Source organism: Chiloscyllium plagiosum, unplaced genomic scaffold (assembly GCF_037043375.1).
Source record: "Chiloscyllium plagiosum isolate Xiang-an unplaced genomic scaffold, Cpla_swu_hap1 HiC_scaffold_5, whole genome shotgun sequence".
NCBI classification, from domain to species: domain Eukaryota; kingdom Metazoa; phylum Chordata; class Chondrichthyes; order Orectolobiformes; family Hemiscylliidae; genus Chiloscyllium; species Chiloscyllium plagiosum.
The window spans coordinates 41837066-41858271 of NW_028270143.1; the positions used below are offsets into that span (position 1 = coordinate 41837066).

Genomic DNA, 21206 nt, shown 5'->3' on the forward strand with positions numbered 1-21206 from the left:
GTTTGAGTATAAAGGAGGACATTTCTGAGGCTCCCCCCGCCCCACCCTGTGGAAGCTGGCAGCATTGGAACAGATGTGATAGACAAACTGAGAGAATGGGATGGAGCTTTTACAGGAAGCAGGGTGTGAGGATATATCACACTGAAGAAGGGCTTATGCCCGAAACGTCGATTCTCCTGTTCCCTGGATGCTGCCTGACCTGCTGCGCTTTTCCAGCAACACATTTCCAGCTCTGATCTCCAGCATCTGCAGACCTCACTTTCTCCTCCGTGAGGATATATCATCCAGGTAACTGGGAGTCAGTGGGTTTATAGTGGATATTGATGGCCAGCCTATCCTCAGAAATGGAAACACAGAGGTCAAGTCAGAGATGCATCAAGTAAAGATGAAGGCAGAGTGGAAATTGGAAGCAAAATTGAAACATTTTTCTAATTCTAGACAAGACAGAGAGGCAGCACTGATGATGTCATCAATGTATCGGAGATAATGTTATGGGGAGTGTGGTGTTTGTAAGAGGTCAGCTGGGTGGACCACATAGAATATGAGTTCCCTGATTGGGGCTGCTAATCTGGTTCAAATAGGGAGCCCAGGCTGACAGTTATGAACAGGAGTGACAGCCATCTTGCTCACTCTGAGAGCTGGCACTGTGGAAGCTGAATCAGTGTAAAGGACTCGCCATGTGTAAATAAAGAGTGGCTCAGTGACAGGATAAGAGCCGCTGTGGAGTTATTTCAGGGATTGAAACAAGGAATGTTCCACTTACCCCACGAAGAGATAGGAATAACTGGTGCCCATGGATTATAGCCTGTTAAATGTCTTATTCGCGCCACAACTTTTCCCATTAATATTCAGCTTCCTATCCTACAAAACACGTTGAACAAGCTAATCATCTAGAATTCTTGACATGGACATCAGAGCTGGTACCTAGCAACTTCAACTCACTGCTGGCTACTTCCAAGTTGGTCAGCACCACATAGTAGGGTAGGAACTATGGGCATCAGTCCATTAAAACCCAACACAATGTGCACTTAACCAGAAAAAGTTAAAAATCACACAACACCAGGTTATAGTCCAACAGGTTTAATTGGAAGCACACACAGCTTAACCAAATCTTAACCAGAAAAATATAGGTGTTACTTGAAGCAGGAGTCAGACGAGTCAGATGGGCCTTCGAGTTTGCTGTGCCATTCAATAAGCTCATGGATGCTTCTACCACAGTCACATTTTCCTGGCATATATTTATTCTATTAGTGCTAGATTGCTACGCAGAGAAAACAGCCTCTCAACATTTATCCTGTCAAGCCCTCTAATGGTTTAATGTGTCTCATTGAGATCACTTCATTTTAATTGCTTACTGTCACCGTATGTTTATTGTGCAATCCATTCATAAGAATGTCAACATCCCTCTGAATATTTACTAGGCCTTCATGTGTTAATATATTTTGTTTGTCTCTTCACCTTTCCAATTTTTCCCACATTATACTCCATATGATACCTTCTTACTCAATCAATTATCTATATCCTCTTGCAGTCTCTTTAATTCCTTCTCTCAGGTTTCCATGTAGCTTTGAGTGGTATCTAAGCTAACATAAATTATCTAGAAGCAAAATATTGCAGATGCTAGGAATCTAAAATTAAAAGGGAAATTCTGGAGAAACTCAGCAGTTCTGGTAGCATCCGTGGAAAGAGAAAGAGTACACCTCCTCACAATCTGTTTTCTGGAAGGAAGCCATTCCATTCCAGGATAACACCAACAAACACAACTTCCACTCTCCTTCTGTCAGTATTCCACAGGGACCGCTCTCTCTATGATACCTTGGTCCACTCCTACATCACTTCCACAACTCCCACAAGACAACTTCCTATGCAACTGCCCAAGGTATCACACTTGCCTTTCATCTCTTCCCTCCTCACTGACAATGGCCTGGAACACATCTTCCAAGTGAAGTCACATTTTACTTGTAATTCTTTCAAACTAGTCTGCTCCAGTCACTGCTCACAGTGCAGGCTCCTTTACATTGGTGAGTTTTAATGCAGACTAGGTATTGGCTTTGCTGAAAACTTACCAGCCTGTCCATGAAAATGACTTGAGCTTCCGGTTGCCAATCACTTCAAGACACTACCATGTTCCCATGCTCACATTTCTGTCTCATCATCCAAATTCCAATCTCCCTTTGTACAACAGATATGCCCACTCTAGATCACAGGTTAATTGTCGTTAAAATCTTCTTCACCCAATCAGCAAAAAAATCAGTTTTATCCTAGGTGCTGCTGTCTCCTATTCCTTATCAATGTTGCTTCCCTGTCCTTTCTGTTTCCCCTCAAAAAGTTTGAAAAAAAAACTCAGCAGGCCTGGCAGCATCTGTGGAGAGAAAGCAGAATTAACAGAAAAAAAAAGTTCTGAAAAAGGGTCACTGGACCCAAAACACTAATTGTTTGTCTGCTTTCACTGCTTTCTGGAGAAAAGAATCCCACAAACAAATGAAAGGAAACACATTTTCCCAGATGTCAGTCTTTAATGGGAGATCCCTAACTTCTGAACTGATTGGTCATGGAAGTAACCAAATTGAATGTTAGTGAGTAGGTTATTGCCGAGTAAGTGCAGCACTCATAAGAAAAGGGTACAATGGTCAACCTTTTGATTGCCAGTTCCAATGTGTCACAACGGGAAACTGTAATGACTTCCTCAGGAGACAGACATGGGCTGCAAACAATAGGGTACCCTTTGTTGTCCAATACCTCCCAGGAGCTGGAAAAATGTGCCATGTTCTTTGCAGCCTGCAACATATTATCGATGAGGATAAGCACCTCGCCAGGACCTTTCCTATGCCTCCACTTCTCGCCTTTAAACAACTGCCAAATCTTAAACAGATCATTGTTCGCAGCAAACTGCCCAACCTTCAGGACAACATCAACCACTACACCTGTCATGTCAACCACTGCAAGATGTGTCAGAGTGTCAACATAGATACCAATATTACCCATGAGAACACCACCCACAATGTACGCAGTGAGTACTCAAGTGATGCAGCCAATGTTGTCTATCTCATACATGCAAGCAAGGATGCACTGAGGCTTGGTACATTGGCAAGTCCAAGCAGACATAATGACAACGGATGAATGGACACCGCACAACAATCAACAGACAGGAGTGTTCCCTCCCAACGGGGGAATACTTCAGCAGTCAGGGACATTCAGCCTTGGACCTGTGGGTGACCATCCTCCAAGGTGGACTGCGGGACAGGCAACAACGCAAAGTGGCCAAGCAAAGGCTGATTGCCAAATGCGATACCCATGGGGATGGCCTCAACTGGGACCTTGGGTTCATGTCACATTACAGGTGACCCCATTGCACTATACACTTTCTCTCACTCACACACAAGCGTGCGCACACACACACATACAAATACTCTTGCATACTCACATGCTCATGCAGACCCTCTCTCATACACAAGCTCTCTCTCATATGCAAACACTTACACTAGCAACACTATCACCCAAACATGCACCCTCTCACAGGCGTATACCCCTTTACACTCACACACTTTACCAAGCATACATACATACAAAAACACACTCTCTCACATGCACTCACACTCACTCTGTCTGTCTCTTGTGCGCACACACACACAACAGTTTATGGGATGAATTTATATTTGCAGAATTATATTTGCAGATACATTTTATTTTTCTCAAAAAATGCATAACCTAGAGGCAGTCAATCCGTGTATAATTTTGTAAAATCCACTTTGGAAATATAACCAGTCTGAATCAAGATTGGAATACAGAAAGACTTTAACCTCACAACTTTAATGCATTGTCTGAGCCGAGATGTCACCTTTTGTAATAAAACCTTAAGGTATCTTGAGAATGTGACTTAAAAGAAGTTCAGGGATTTACATCTTAATGAACTGAACTCTAAACTGAATTCTAAAAAGATGAAAGACTTACTCTCGGTTTGTTCAATATATCACTTCAGCTGCATGACACTGTAATCTTTGACTATAAATTCTGTGTCTTAGGTTCCTGCTTCACAACCACCTGATGAAGAAGCAACACTCCAACAGCTAGTGCTTTCAAATAAACCTGTTGGACTATTACCTGGTACTTTGTGATTTCTTTCAGCAGGACATGTCTGGGCAATTTTCCACATTGCTGAGTAGATGCCAATGTTGTAACTGTATTGGAACAGCATTGCTGGGGTGTGGTATAGTTCTTCAGCATTAAACTTTCATAACAGTCACTCACAAATTAACATGGATATTTGTGAATAAAATATTGCATTTTAATAGTATTGGTCTGAAGACAACAAATGCAAAATGCTGGAAATACTGTTCGCAATTTTAAAAAAAATGTTGCTCAAATGATTTCACTTCGTACAATAATTGATTAATTCTATTAATTTTTTTAAGATATAGTATAAAATGACCTTGCCTTGATGTCATTTTGCATGTACCTAGTTCTATTAAAAGATCAATCTGTCAAAATGAAGCATTAAGAACTGAAGGTGACAATCTTTTGCTTTGTCTTGCAAGACCAACTTCAGTTTACTCTGATTCAGAATCAATAATTCCTTTAATAGATTGTGCAAGGTAGAAAACTGCAACGGATGAGGTCAGGATAGGACAATGTGAGGAATGCATTCAATTTTTACTAGCTGTTAAGCATCAGACTGGTTGGAAGCAACAATTTCTGCTTAGTATAATATTAAACATATTTTAAAATAATTTTTCTGTCCCCACATCAGTGTAATATTGAACAAAAACATGAAAACACAATGGAAATTCTCACAAAACGTTACTTAGAATTATTTGAAAAATACTTAATTTGTAAAATGTAAGCATGATAATGCAGTTGATGTCATTAATATTCAATGGGATACAGACAAAAAAATGAATCACTTACAAGAGTGTAACAGCAAAGTACTGTGGCTACTGGAAATATGAAATAAGTGCTGAAAGTCAACAGGTTTGACAGCATCTGTGAAGAAAGAAACAGAATTAATGTTTCAAGTCAAATTTGATCGTTCTTCAGAAATGAAGGAAGGTAGAAATATAATAGGTCCTATCTGGTTGGAAGGAGTGGAGAAGAGGCCAAAAAAGGGAAGGTCTGAGCTTGATTTGAGGGCAGGAGAGATTAAATAACCAAGATATTATAGAACAGAAGAGAAAGAAAATGATAATTATTATTGTAAAGAAATAAAGCATTGGCCCAGATTAAGTGTTGATGGTGCAATAATAGCCAATTGAAAGCAAAACATTGAAAACAAGACATGGATTAGCACTTGGCAAAGTAAAACAAAATCAAACTGAAGACCAGAATTCATGGGCTGAAATTCAATTGTGAGTCTGACCTACGTAAAATCCCTCATAGGAAGGTGAGGCGCTGCTCCTCTAACTTGAGTTGCGTTTGAGTAGAACATTACAGCAGACTGGGACAGAAAGACGAGGAATGGATTACACATTAAAATTACAAGCAACCAGCATGTTGGAGGGTAAGCTTGTGAACAGACTGGAAATGATCATCCAACCTGTGAGTGGACTCTCTAAATGTTGCATTAGCACTGTTGCCTCACAGCGCCACAGACAAGGGTTCAATTCCCGCCTCAGGCGACTGACTGTGTGGAGTTTGCACGTTCTCCCTGTGTCTGCGTGGGTTTCCTCCAGGTGCTCCGGTTTCCTCCCACAGACCAAAGATGTGCAGGTCAGGTGAATTGGCCATGCTAAATTGCCCATAGTGTTAGGTATAGGGGTAAATGTAGGGGTATGGGTGGGTTGCGCTTCGGCGGGTCGGTGTGGACTTGTTGGGCCGAAGGGCCTGTTTCCACACTGTAATGTAATGTAATCTAATATAATCTAATTGAATAAAGTGAATACAGCAGATGAGATTCAAAGATATACCTGGGAATTGCTCTTCACCCAGATGGAGGTGGTTTTGGGTAGTGAGAAGAAAGGAGGGAAAAGGGTCTCCGACAGTTGTATGGAAGGTTCCTGTCACAAAGAAGGAAAAAATGCCTTTACTTGAAGCATAGCTATATTGTACTGACCACATTAACCTGCCATCAGGCAGGTTTGGGACAATTGCACAAGAAGTCACTCAGCCTTTTTGAAAGAAACTCTTTGTGAAAGTCAGCCAAAAAAAAGTAAGATTCAGTAAGATAGATGTATTTAACTTCCATGTAACTATAGACATTTGTTGCTTTAAGTTGATTTTAAAGCCGAGAAATATTTTTGTTGGTAAAATGGAATTGCTGTTCAAAGGGAAAAGGAATTTACTTTTGATTATTTTATTTATTTTATTACCATTGACCATTAGCTAAACATGTTTGGAACTCACTCAAAGGGAAAAGGAATTTACTTTTGATTATTTTATTTATTTTATTACCATTGACCATTAGCTAAACATGTTTGGAACTCACTCTTCAGTGCCATGTATTTTCAAATGTTAGTCACTTCATATGTTTGTGACAGACAGTTGTCCAACGACAACTGAACACTTGCATTGGAATCCCAGTTTCAGGTTGTTCTTTCTGGATTTTGCTTAAATCTTACCAAAACCTTAAGGTAGTCACATGTATAAGTGGGTAAATGTCTTCTCGCCTCCCCTTTTTTGGTGTTCAGAAATCCTGAAACCACTAGATTGTTTTTCCACGAACTTCTCCTTTTAAGATGAAAATTCCTATTTATCCCTTAAAACCAAATAAATTCTTGCTCTGGAAAGGGGATGCTGCACCTCTGAACTATCACACCCACCAGGACCTCCAGATCCCTTCTCATTTGCATCCATTGAAAATACAGCTACTGAAACACATGTTTGAAAGCAGTTCGAGAGGATACCAAACCACAAATGGTTCAAGTCAGTGACATCAGACACTGGCTTACAGGCATGCAAAATCATTTAAAACACAAAAACATGCAAAGCTCCTTCATATACAAAATGTTCCTTTCTCTTTTGCTCACAGCTATTAGACTCATGTGAGTATCGAACCACCTCTTTTTGCTCATTAACCCCCATCTCAATTATACTCATGGTTTCATGGGATGGAGAGCCACAAATTGTTCACAAATTGGGAAAAAGTCTAATATGTGTTGCCTATCCAGGCTGTCCTGTAATTCCTGAATTAATTTCTCAGTAAAGTACTCTAGACAAATTATTTTTTGACTGATTAGCCCATAAGTTTCGTCATCCATCCATCCTTGGATAAACATCACTTATGCATTAGAAATATTGTCACACCTCTCCAAAAACATTCCCCTAGTAGGGTTTTACTACTTTGTGTTACTTGGAATATCTTCCAAAGGCATTCTTCTTTTCATTTGTGATATACATTGTACTTAAGACACCACTGTATCAGTTCAATCTGCTACCAAGAAATATTCCCTATGGGAGTTATCATTGGCCAAATGATGGCTTCTATGTTCATGAAGTAGAAAGTGAGGACTCCAGTTGCTGGAGATCAGCGTCGAGATTGTGGTGCTGGAAAAGCACAGCAGGTCAAGCAGCATCCGAGGAGCAGGAGAATCGACGTTTCGGGCATATGCCCTTCATCAGGAAGGGCTGATGAAGGGCTTATGCGTGAAACATCGATTTTCTATGTTCATGAAACCTGCTTCAATGTATTCAATTAATATATCAATCATAATCCCAGATTTCACACCAATTTTTAAAGTTAGGCATTCACTTTAATCTTAGTTGCAAGATTTAAGACAATTACAATGACAGACTGAATTGAGAGAGCCCTAATTGATTACAACACAAACAAAAACAGAAATTACTGGAAAATCTCAGCAGGTCCGGCAGCATCCGTGCAGAGAAATCAGAGTTAACATTCCAGGCCCAGTGATCCTTCTTCAGAACTGGTGGAAGGTAGGAAATGAATGTTTTTTATATAGAGGATGGGTTGGAGGAGGAGTAAACGGGAAGTGGAGATCAAGCCAAAAGAGAGAGAAACACAATTGGACAAAGGAGTGGTTAAAGCCTACACTGCTCACCATGTGCTTTCCTCTACACTGCAGAAATGAAGTGCAGATCACATTACGGAACATTTATGTTCTGTCTGCAAAAAGGACCTTTGAGCTTCCAGTTCCCTGGCCAACATCTCTGTCTCAAGCTTGCTGCACTGTTCCAGTGAAGCTCAGCACAAGCTGGAGGAACAGCAGTTCATTTTTCATTTGGAATCCTGCAGCCTTTTGGACTTAATCTCGCGTCCAGTTTTAGGGTCTCAGCCCTTTCACCAATGCCCTCAGACCAGGCCTTGTCATCACATGGACTGCTACCACACGCTACCCATTGCCAGCTAATAGTCCCTATTAGCAGCTATTCATTTCCCAAGATTGATCTTGAACCCCTTTGTATGTCCAACTCCTTTTTCTCTTTTTTTTCTCTCAATCTCCACCTATCATTTACTCTTTCCCTACCCCTTCTGTGTAAAACCATCCTTTCCCTACCTACCATCAGTTCTGAAGAAGAGTCACCCAACCCAAAAGGATAACTCTGATTTTTCTCTACAGATGCTACCAGACTAGCTAAGCTTTTCCAGCAATTTCTGCTTTTGTTTCCAATTTCCATCATTCAAGTTCTTTTGATTTTTTTTGTCTAATTGATTACAAGACCATTTTAGATTACAGTATAATAATAGTCCTGAAGAGGGCCACTTGACTCTAAATGATTACAGATTACAGATTTTTTTTACAGATTACAGATTACATTACAGTGTGGAAACAGGCCCTTCGGCCCAACAAGTCCACACCGACCCGCCGAAGCGAACCCACCCATACCCCTACATTTACCCCTTACCTAACACTACGGGTAATTTAGTATGGCCAATTCACCTGACCCTGCACATCTTTGTGACTGTGGGAGGAAACCGGAGCACCCGGAGGAAACCCACGCAGACACGGGGAGAACGTGCAAACTCCACACAGTATGTTAACTCTGCTTTTGCTCCACAAATGCTGCCAGACCTGCCGAGTTTCTCCAGCAATCTTTTTGTTTCAGATTACCAGTAGCCAGTTCTTTGTTTTATTTTTGGTGAGAGTTGTTGTTTATTAACCCTTGCTAGCAATCACCTCCTGTGCATGTTCAAAGGCATCCTTAACTCTAATTCTTGTGCCAATACATAAATAGCACTCAATCAGCCTCTAATTGGCTAGGCAGCGTGTGCCCAATTTCCTGATTGGTTTCTTTAAAAGTGATGGATATTTTACTGTTATCACTTCCTGCTATCTTCTGATACTTCCTTAAGATGTCAGGCATTTATTTTTTCATGGCTTGTTCCTTTTAGCTTACTAACTTTGCAGATCTCTACCAAGATAAAGAATATTGCCAAAGTAATCTGCTTGACAGTATGCAATGGCACATCTGACATTCCTTCTAAGTTGTCTATGTGCTCAGCCACTCATGATGTTCCATTCATGATGACTGGCATTGGCATGACAATCGCTGCTTGACTTCTGGTTCTGGAAATTGCTGCCACGCATGGGACGTGGAATTCTGCGCAGCTGGGAAAAATACTAGAGTGATGACCAGTCATACTTGAGTGGTTAGTACCATTATATATGTCTCAACTAAAAATTCCAAGTGCCACATCAAAGGCTTTTTTTTAGTTAAATGAACCACATGTGAATACAGAATAATTGTTGATGCCTGAAAAAAAAGTTAACTGAAGACATTTTCAAAGACATACTGGTTTCTTTTCTCCTCTGAAAGAAACACAAGTCCCATCAGCACTAACAAACCTTTATCACTGAAATGAAGAATGTTCACACTAAGATAACAAAAGTAAAATAAAGTACTTAAATATGGAACTTGATTCCAAAGTAACATAGTTACAAAACTAAATCAGGTTAAAAATGCAGAATTGTGCCTTTTGAGTAAAACATGTTACATTTGTTATCCTGAGTTTACATTGCTTGTGCCACGAAAACAACAATAAAACTACAAACTCATGAGCCTATTTTTGACCTGGGCCATTTTGTTTTTCTTCATGATATAAATTGCTCAACAATTAACCAAATAACAAAATATAATTTTGATTGAAAGGAATGAAATTATTGAAAATATTGAAGATAACTTAATCCTATGTAGCATGGGTGAAAGATGCTATGTAATAGTGATGACAGATCATGTGGAACTGGAGCCTGGTCAGACAGCTCCAAGAAAACTAGCTTCACTTACCATCCCCTACAGTAATGCTCAGCAAATTCTGTGAGAAGGTGATGAGGAATTAGGGGTACAGAGAAGTGTAGCAGGATGTCACAGAGGGTACAGGCATTTCAGAATGCTGGCAGAGGAGAAAATATGTTAAGTTATGGCGTCTCGCTGAAGTTGGTGAAAATGATGAAGTACAATTTGTTGAATACGGCAATTGCCGGCAGCATGGGAATATTTGATGATATCACTACTGGTGGAAACAAAAAATTCCTTATTGCTGACCCCAGAAATAAATTAATATTTGGAAAGATTAAATTAACGCCACCAAAATTATTGGTGCACCGTGTTCTTCAAAGTGAATGGTGAGCACTATCCCATAGTGCCAATAGTGACAAAATCTAAACCTTTAGGCATGTTATTGGCTCTGAAAGCTGGGTATGTATTTACATGATTTTTTTTTTCAAATTTGAAACTAAAGGTTAAACACCTGTTGTTTTGCAGTTGTTATTATTAAAATGAAAATGACTTACTCTAATAAGTAAGGCATGGTAACCTGTTGAGTTTCTAAAAGATGTCTATCACCTTGTGATTTCCCAGATGGAAAGAAGTCTTTTCTTCTCTCTCTTCTCACTGACAATCTCCTTCAATTAATTTCCCGAGGGGGACATTTTGCATAATATTCAGTGATAAAATTATTTAAATCCAATTTCTCTGCAAGAAGGAGGAAGAATATTTTGAAAGAGAAGGTTCAAAATTTCAAGACCTGCATTACGCCAGTTGAAAGTGAATCAAGAAAAAAAAATAAGTTATTTCCAAAAAAAGGAACATGCCGAACTAGAAACCTGCCAAAAGCTGATGTACAGCTCCCAAAGCCGGAAAAATTCAATGTTTGAAAATCTATTTTGAATATGAAGGACCTTTCAAATTATTTGGATTATATGTTGTAATTTGGTCAGTTGTCTATGAAAATGAAATGTCTTAGCCTGTTAAACAAAATCAAACAGGAATCCTACATCATGTAACTTGTGACATGAAAAATTAGGGGTCAGTTATGACTGTCGTGGAACAAAGGGCTTTTTATTTTCTGTCAGAGTGAGAGCATCATTCATCTGTCAAGTTAAATGTATTATTTCGAAAAAAATCATAATTTAGACTTATGAACAAATTAATTTGTTTCAGACATTTTAACTTATTCTGATAAAATATTTATATCATCAGAGATTTTCACCTTGACGACCTACATCTTGACCAAGGAGGTCATTATCAATGTATGGAAATTGGGATATTGCTTTGAACATTCATATCTAGCAAGATGTAAGGTAAAAATACTTATAACACTGGTCTCTGTGAAACTAGTGGTTGTGGCTTTCCAACAAGTTTCTTATTTATTTACTAAGATTATACTCATGGCAACATCAAGACATGGAGGTTGGCAGTAAGTAATTTACTTTCAGGAAATATTTTTCAGCATCCGTCTTCTGATTTCCATTATATTTAGTTGTATTGTGGTTGGAACCAATTCCATATTATTACATCAAATGTACATGAAATTTAATCGAACTTTCTTCACCTCACTCTAACCACACACTTGTGTTCATTTCTTGTTCACTGTTTCTCCACCTTCCAAATGTGACACCACTGTTTAAAAAGGGAGATAGACAAAAGATGGGGAGTAATCGACACTTAGCTTATCTTCTGTAGTGGGGAAGATACTTCTGTCTATTATCAAGGATGAAATAATAAGGCATCTAGATAGAAATAGTCTCATTGGGCAGATGCAGCATAGGAGAATGAAGGGCAGGTCTTGTTTAACTAATCTTTTGGAATTCTATGAAAACATTACAAGTAAGGTGGCCAACGGGGACCCAGTAGATGTGGTGTACCTAGATTTCCAAAGGCCTTCAACAAGGTGCTGCACAAGAGCCTGCTGCATAAGATAAAGATGCATGGTGTTATGGGTAAAGTATTAGCATGGATAGAGAATTGGTTGACTAACAGGAAGCAAAGAGTGGGGATAACTGAGTTCTATTCTGGTTGGCAATCTGTAACTAGTGGTGTGCCTCAGGGATCAGAGTTAGGACTGCAATTACTCACAATTTATAAAGAAGATTTGGAATTGGGAACCACATGTAGTGTCTCAAAGTTTGCAGATGACACTAAAATGAGTAGCAGAGCAAAGTGTGCAGAGAACTGTGAAAGTTTGCAGAGGAATATAGATACTTTAAGTAAGTGGGCAATGTTAATAAATGTAAAGTCATCCAACCACCTGATGAGGGAGCAGTGTTCCGAAAACTATTGCTTCAAAATAAACTTGTTGGACTATAACCAGGTGTTGTGTGATTTTTAATTTTGATAGGAGTAACAATAAAAAGGATTATTACTTAAATGGTTACAAGTTGCAGCATTCTGCTATGCAGAGGGGCCTAGGTGTCCTTGTGTATTATTCACACAGGGTTGGTCTCCAGGTACAACAAGGAATGAGGAAGGCAAATATAATTTTGTCCTTTATTGCTAACAGGATTGAGTTTAAAAGCAGGGAGGTTATGTTGCAGCTTTATAGGGTGCTGGTGAGCCCACACCTGGAGTACTGCTTGCAGTTTTGGTCTCCTTACTTGAGAAATAATGTACTGGCACAAGAGAAGGTTCACTAGGTTGATTTCAGAGTTGAGGGGGTTGGCTTATGAGGAGAGGCTGAGTAGACTGGGATTATATTCATTGGAATTTAGAAGAGTGAGGGGGGATCTTATAGAAACATATAAAATGATGAAGGGAATAGATAATACAGGAGTAGAGAAGATGTTTCCACTAGGCAAAAGTGAAGATGTTTCCACTGGCATTTTCACTTCTATATTACTTTGCTGCTTTGAAATCAAAAATGTTCACAATTCTCTAAGAGTGTTCTAATCAAGGGGAACTTTGGACAATTACATGCGGATAGTGCAACTAGAATTAGTTTTTGCTTTACTTGGCAGTTTGTGCCTTTTGAAATAAAAAATTGCATTTATATAGTCCTTTCCATGTTGCTAGTGTATTGTTTGTAATGAGGTTAGCTAGGTGGACCTCCTGGAATATGAATTCTCTGATTGAGGCTGTTAATCTGGTCCAATCAGGGAGCCCTGGCAGACAGATATAAACAGGAGTGTCGGGGCGGGCTGTCCTAGAGGTGGTCGAAAGGTGTGTCAGGGCGGACTGAGAACTGGAAGGGGCATGGGGTGGACTGAGAACCGGAAGGTGGGTAGGGCCGGGCTTCCTTAGTGGTCGGAAGGTGGGAGGGGCGGGGGCTTGCTGAGTCTGTATTGTCTGCACTTTTGTATGTAACAGTACTGTGTAATGTACAACTGTCATTGCTGTTGTCTCTTTATATCTTTATGTGAAACTGGGATTTGAGGTTTGGGGCCTGGCTTTGCTGCTCCTCTCCCTTGTAAAATTGCTGTCTCTTGTATGCAGCTGTAAATGTAACCGTTTGTTGTAAACTGTTTTTGTAATTTGTTTAATAAAATAAAATTAAAAAAAAATAAACAGGAGTGTCAGAGATTCTGTTCACTTTGAGAGTTGCCTCTGAGGGAGCTGGATCAGTGTAACTAAAGGGTGACTTGATGATGGGATACCGGTCTCGTGGAGTTATTTCAACCATGAAAAAAATGCTTTTTAATGCTAATTAAGTATTAGCCCAGTGAAGTTACTGCAGAAAACCAGGAAAAACATTAAGATTCACAGCCTAATAGAGCACTTTCAGACATGCATCCAGCAAACGTTTGCTTAGTAAAGTAATTAAAATTAAAAGAAACAGAATTAACTATAAGCTCATTTAAAATGGAAACACCAAAGCAGTGACTTGGATTAGCACAAGAAATTTGAGGACATGTGAAAACATCTTTCCAAAGGGTTTGGAAATAACTTTATAACTGTTCTCCAGACTGTGACTGAGAATCAGATAAAAGGGTTAATTCTTAAATCACCTTCATGAATTTCCAAAGAGCAAAATATGTTCTTCATTGAGTCATTCCATGACTCCAAAGGATACATGAGCGGCATTTTGCAAGCAGCCTCTCATTGATACCAGTGAGGTCACCAATCCCCTGTTTCAAAGAACCGGCAAGTTTGTCCAGTTCACCCTAATTGTGAGTGTCAGACTTTCAGAGATTTGAAGCCACTGCAGGTTTTCCATAGATATAGACTGCATTTGTGTGCAATCTGAGCTCCCCAGGAACTGGTGGAGACAGTCCAGGACTTGCATGTCCTTGGGATGTGGGAGGGGAGTTGAAGTTGTCGGCCGCAAGCTGTAAGGAAAAGGGCCAGAAAAACTCAGCAGGTCAGGCAGCATTTGTGAAGAAAAACAGAATTGATATTTCAGGTTAATGACCTTTTATATGAAATCAAATGAAATAGAGATGCAAGGGTTTTTAAGCTAGTGGGATGGTGCGGATGGAAGAGGGAGTAGGATAAATTATAATGATATGAGGTGTGGTTGAACAGCAACAACAGTTTTGCAACAGGCACTGTCCACTGTTTCAAGTTGCAGAATGGACTTGAAAATTGAATACTGTCCACAGTTTGTCATTTTCAGATGTTTGAAGTTTCAGAATGCCAGATGGGTACATAAATATTTGTTGTTTGTGTCTCCTCAATAATATTTTTTTTGCAGGTGCCCAGTATTTGTGAATGTCTGTTGGGTTGCATTATAAAATAAAGATTTTAAGACCATCCTTACACCAAGAATTCCCAAATTGAGGATCATGAGCTGAAAGCATATGGAGAATATGTCGCTCTTCTTCTTAGCATCTAATAATTTTCTATAATCCGTGGACTCAAAACATAACAATTGTTGACACTGGTTTCTTGGAAAGACATTATGGCATAGGGAACTGTGAGCAGTGACATCATAGAAATAATGTTACATTTCTGAGTCATGTAGCAGATGATAAATGATGACATTATAAATCCTCAACTAAATAAAATTCAGAAGGTATGTTAGGTAAAAGGTACAGTGACAACAGTGTGTTTTTCTATGGACCAAATCTATTTTACATAATTTGATGTTGGAGTACCCAAGCAACCCCAACATTTATAAAATGAACCGTTGCTTCCAGGATGTTGCCAAGATCAGAGAGATGTTGTGGTAGCTGGCTGGAGCCAGACATCCATTGGGGAGAGCAAATAAATCAAGGGAAAATATAAAGGGGAACAGAAATGAAGAGAACCAAAGGAAAACTGACATCCATATTCACAGATCCCTTAAGGTTGGAAAACAGATAAATAAGGTAGTTAGGAAACTATAGAGAATAATTTACTTTATTTTCTGAGACCTAGAACAGAACAAGGTGGTTGTGACAAATTAAGCAACATGTAGAATATTGGGTACAGTTCTAGTCACTGCTTTACAGTAATGATGTGACAGCATTAAAAAGGGTATAAAGGATATATGAAGATTTGCCAGGAATGAGCATCTGAGGAAAAATTAGGTGGTTTTACAAAAATGGGTTTTTACAAACCAGTTATGCTACAAACATACCTTATAATTTAAGGTAAAACAATGTTCTGACTGTGGGATGATGTGAGCATACTAATTCTGCCCATAGATCTGTAACCAAAACCTAAAGAAAACCAAGTACCTGCTTTTCTAACTTGATACGTAGGGATAGTTTGGTTTCTGGCTTAAGAGACACAGAGAGGAAAACAAAATAGCTATTGCTAAAAGCAGAGGTAAACAATATTTTCTTTGTGGTGGTGATGTCCAAAGGTGTGTGGGTCAGGCAGATTGGACATGCTAAATTGCGCTATGTGTCCTGGGATGTGCAGGCTAGGTGGATTAACCATGGGAATTACAGAGTTAAAGGGAAGAGGAGTGGATTGTGTCTGAGTAGGATGCTCTTTGGAGGGTTGGTGTGGACTCAATGGGCTGAGTGGTCTGCTTCCACACTGTAGTGATTTTATAATGCTGGTGAGAACTGGCTCTTTGATTGAGGAGATTGGGTCTGTGGAGATTTAAGGAATAAGGCATCACCTGCGTGGGTCATGTTGCTGGAGGACAGATAATGGATTTTAATATATTCATATTCAGTGAAACAATTTTCAAAGACCATTGGAAGACTGATCCCAGCCTGGCAGAGAGAAGACACCCTGTTGAAAAGCTGGAACTTGGAACTCAATTCTCAAGGCTACATATCCGCTGATGGTGTAGCAAAAAATAAGAACACGTCTTAATGCAATTTGATTGTATTAATTATTTAATGGGGAAACATATTTTCTTCAGTATAGTATATTATTTGTGTATTAAGTCATGCTTAGTCCATGTTGAGTTTAATTTGTTTATTATAATTAAGGAGAATCATGCCCTGCAATTCTTTCCATGGGTCACTGAGAAATTAATTTGCCTCTTCAAATGCTTTTGAATTTTTTGGGGATTGTGACAATAGTTTAGTGTTGTGTTCTTTGGAACAGATAAGCACAAGGAGAATTTAATTGACGTATAAAATTACAATGTTTACACAGTAGGCAAGGAGAATTTACTTCCTTTTGCATTGGTTTTTAATGACTACAAGGGCATGGAATTAAAAGTAAATCAAGAGAAGGAATTAGAGTAGTTGAGTGTTGGGGTATAGATTTATTTGTTGGTGTATATAACTAACAGAATAACAAAAAGAGAAACCTAAATAGATTTAAAGAATGCTTTGTCTCTGCTGAGTTGCCCTAACCAGCAAAGTTAAGAACCAAGAGCTGGAGAACAAGATTAAGTTGGATCACTCTTTTGATGGCACATATATAATGGACCGAATAGATTCCTCCTCTGCCATGCATTTTCTTTCTTCATATACTAGTTCTTAATTTTTTCTCCTGAAAAAACGATCAGAGACAGCACCAACCCTGGCACCTGGGAGGCAACACAACTTTGAGTCTCTCTTGTTCCCACAGAACCTCCCATGTGTCCCCCCAACTATGGAGTCCCAATGACTAATGCTCTGCTCCTCTTCAGCCTTCCCTTCTGAGCAACAGACATAGACTGTGCCAGAAACCTGTGCCCCATTGCTTACCCCGGTAAGTACCCCTCTCCAATAGTATTCAAAACAGTGATTAGTTTATTTTTTTTAGTTTATCAGTCTTTTTAGTCTCACTGGGAATTTAGAATAATGGGAATGGATGTTAGGGTAGTTGAATGTTCCTCCTGCAGAATGTGGGAGATAAGGGATACAAGTAGCATCCCTGCTGACTGCATCTGCAGGAAGTGCACGCAACTCCAGCTCCTCGAAAACCACATTAGGGAATTGGAGCTAGATGAACTTTGGATCATTTGGAGGTGGAGAGGGTTATTGAGATGAGTTACAGGAGGTAGTCACACCTCAGGTAAAAAGAAGAGGTAGATGGGTTACCACCAGGGGATGGAAAGGGAATCGGCAGGCATCCCCTGGTGGTCATCCCCCTCAACAACAAGTATACTGTTGGGGGGATGACTTACCAGGGGTAAGCAATGGGCACAGGTCTCTGGCACAGAGTCTGTCCCTGTTGCTTAGAAGGGAAGAGGGAAAAGGAGCAGAGCATTAGTTATTGGGGACTCCATTGCTAGGGGGACAGATAGGAGGTTCTGTGGGAATGAGAGAGACTCACCGCTGGTGTGTTGCCCCCCAGGTGCCAGGTTCATGATGTCTCTCATCATGTTTTTGGGATCCTTGAAGGGGAGGGGGAGTAGCCCCAAGTTGTGGTCCACATAGGCACCAAAGACACAGGTAGGAAAAGAGATGGGGGTTTAAGGCAGAAATTCAGGGAGCTTGGGTGGGTGCTTAGAGCTAGAACAAACAGAATTGTTGTCTCTGGTTTGTTGCCCATGCCATGTGCTAGCGAGGCGAGTATTAGGGAGAGAGGAGAGTTGAACATGTGGCTACAGAGATGTGCAGGAGGAAGGGTTTTGGATTCCTGGATAATTGGGGCTCTTTCTGGGGTAAGTTTGACCTCTACAAACAGGATGGTCTTCACCTGAACCAGAGGGGTACCAATATCCTGGGGGTGAAATTTGCTAATGCTCTTTGGGTGGGTTTAAACTAATTCAGTAGGGGGATGGGAACCAAAATTGTAGTTCGAGTATACGGGAAGTTGAGAGTAGTGAAGTCAGAACTAAGATTTCAAGATTGCAAGAAGGCACCAGCAAGCAAGAAATTGGTTTGAAGTATGTCTACTTAAATGCCAGGAGCATCTGGAATAAGGTGGTTGAACTTGCAGCGTGGGTTGGTACTTCGGATTTCCATGTTGTGGCCATTTCAGAGACATGGGTAGAACAGGGACAAATATGGTTATTGCAGGTTCCAGGATTTAGGTGTTTCAGTAAGAATGGAGAAAATGGTAATAGAGGAGGTGGTATGACACTGTTACTCAGGGACAGTATTATGGTTGCAGAAAGGACATTTGAGGACTCATCCACTGAAGTAGTATGGGCTGAGATTAGAAACAGTTATATTGTTGCGAGTTTTCTATAGGCCTCCAAATAGTTCCAGAGATGTAGAGGAAAGGATAGCAAAGATGATTCTCGATAGGAGTGAGAGTGACAGGTTAGATGTTATAGGGGCTTTAACTTTCCAAATATTGACTGGGAATACTATAGCTCAAGTACTTTAGATGGGTTAGTTTTTGTCCAATGTGTGCAGGAGGGTTTCCTAACATAGTAGGTAGACAGGCTAAAAGGGGTGAGGCCACATTAGATTTGGTACTGGGTAATGAACCTGGCTAGGTGTTAGATTTGGAGATAGGTGAGCAGTTTGGCAATAATGACCACAATTTGGTTATGTTTACTTTAGTGATGGAAAAGGATAGGTATATACCGCAGGGCAAAAGTTATGGCTGAGGGAAAGACAATTACGATGCGATTAGGCAAGAGTTAGGATGCATAGGATGGGGAAGGAAATTGCAGAGGATGGGCACAGTTGAAATGTGGAGCTTATTTGAGGACCATCTACTGTGGGCCCTTGATAATTATGCACCAGCCAGGCAGGGAGGAAGTTGTCGAGCACAGGAGCTGTGGTTTACTGAGGAAGCTGAATCACTTGTCAAGAGGAAGAAGGCTTATGTTAAGATGAGATGTGATGGCTCAGTTGGGGCGCTTCAGAGTTACAAGTTAACCAGGCGAGACCTAAAGAGAGAGCTAAGAAGAGCCAGGAGGGGACATGAGAAGTCGTAGGCAGATAAGATCAAGGAAAACTCTAAGGCTTTCTATAGGTATAGCAGGAATAATAGAATGACCAGCGTAAGATTAGTGCCAATCAAGCATAGTAGTGGGAAGTTGTGCGTGGAGTGAGAAGAGATAGGGCAAGTGCTAAATGAATACTTTTCATCAGTATTTACATTAGAAAAAGACAATGTGGTTGAGGAGAATACGGAGTTACAGGCTACTAGACTAGATGGGATTGAGGTGCATAAGGAGGAGGTGTTAGCAATTCTGGAAAGCGTAAAAATAGATAACTCCCCTGGGTCAGACGGGATTTATCCGAGGATTCTCTGGGAACCTAGGCAGGAGATTGCCGAGCCTTTGGCTTTGATCTTTATGTTGTCATTGTCTACAGTAATAGTGCCAGAAGACTGGAGGATAGCAAATATTGTTCCCTTGTTCAAAAAGGGGAGTAGAGACAACCCTGGAAATTATACACCTGTGAGCCTCACTTCAGTTGTGGGTAACGTGCTGGAAAAGGTTATAAGAGACAGGATTTATAATCATCTAGAAAGGAATAAATCAATTAGGGATAGTCAACATGGTTTTGTGAAGGGTAGGTTCTACCTTACAAACCTTATTGAGTTCTTTGAGAAGGTGATCAAAAGGTGGATGAGAGTAAAGCAGTTGATGTGGTGTATATGGATTTCAGTAAGGTGTTTGATAAGGTTCCCCAGGTAGGCTATTGCACAAAATACAGAGGCATGGAATTAAGGGTGATTTTGCAGTTTGCATTAGAAATTGACTAGCTGAAAGACGACAGAGGGTGATGGGAAATATTCATCTTGGAGCTCAGTTACAAGTGGGGTACTGTAAGGATCTGTTTTGGGTCCACTGTTGTTTATCATTTTTAAAAATGACCTGGATGAGGGCCTAGAAGGATGGGTTAGTAAATCTGCGGATGACACTAAGGTCTGTAGAGTTGTGGATAGTGACAAAGGATGTTGTAGATTACAGAGAGACATAGATAAGCTGCAGAGCTGGGCTGAGAAGTGTCAAATAGAGTTTAATGTGGAAAAGTGTGAGGTGATTCATGTTGGAAGGAGTTACAAGAATGCAGACTACTGGACTAATGGCAAGATTCATGGTAGTGTAGATGAGCAGAGAGATCTTGGTGTCCAGGTACATAGATCCTTGAAAGTTGCCACCCAGGTTGTTAAGGTTATTAAGAAGGCATACAGTGTGTTAGCTTTTATTGGTAGAGGGATTGAGTTTTGGAACTATGAGAACATGTTGCAGCTGTACAAAATTCTGATGCGGCATTTGGAGTACTGCATACAGTTCTGGTCACCGCATGATGTGGAAGCTTTGGAAAGGGTTCAGAGGAGAGTTACTAGGATGTTGCCTGGTATGGAGAGAAGGTCTTACAAGGAAAGGCTGAGGGACTTGAGGCTGTTTTCGTTAGAGAGAAGAAGGTTGAGAGGTGACTTAATTGAACACAAGATAATCAGGTTAGATAGGTTGGACAGTGAGATCCCTTTTCCTTGGGTAGCGATGGCTAGCACGAGGGCACACAGCTTTAAACTGAGGGGTGATAGATATAGGACAGATGTCGGAGGTAGTTTCTTTATTCAGAGAGTAGTTGGGGCATGGAATGTACTGCCTGCAACATTTAAATGGCATTGGATAGACATATGGACGAGAATGTAATAGAGTAGGTTAGATGGGCTTCAGATTGGTTCCACAGGTCAACGCAACATCAAGGTTGAAGGGCCTGTACTGCACTGTAATGTTCTATGTTCTATTCCAATATGGGATGCATAATACACAAAATCCTGCATTATGACCTGGAATCAAGTTGAACAAGACTCTCTGAATGCGATATCACTTGTGTTTGAAGTCGGTTCTTTGCTCGGTCTGCAAT

The 21206-nt window shown here is 40.2% G+C and overlaps 1 protein-coding gene across 2 annotated transcripts in view; it reads right to left on the minus strand.

Moving 5' to 3' along the window:
• The window catches only part of phf14 (PHD finger protein 14), a 303155-nt gene that overhangs the window by 55897 nt on the left and 226052 nt on the right, over nucleotides 1-21206 (minus strand). For both annotated transcript variants that reach the window (XM_043689855.2, XM_043689857.2), the window contains exons 18-19: nucleotides 5901-5990; nucleotides 4906-4980 (exon numbers count right to left, since the gene is read on the minus strand). In XM_043689855.2, coding sequence (XP_043545790.2) covers nucleotides 4906-4980; nucleotides 5901-5990 — 165 coding nt within the window. The remainder of the gene's footprint in view (nucleotides 1-4905; nucleotides 4981-5900; nucleotides 5991-21206) is intronic.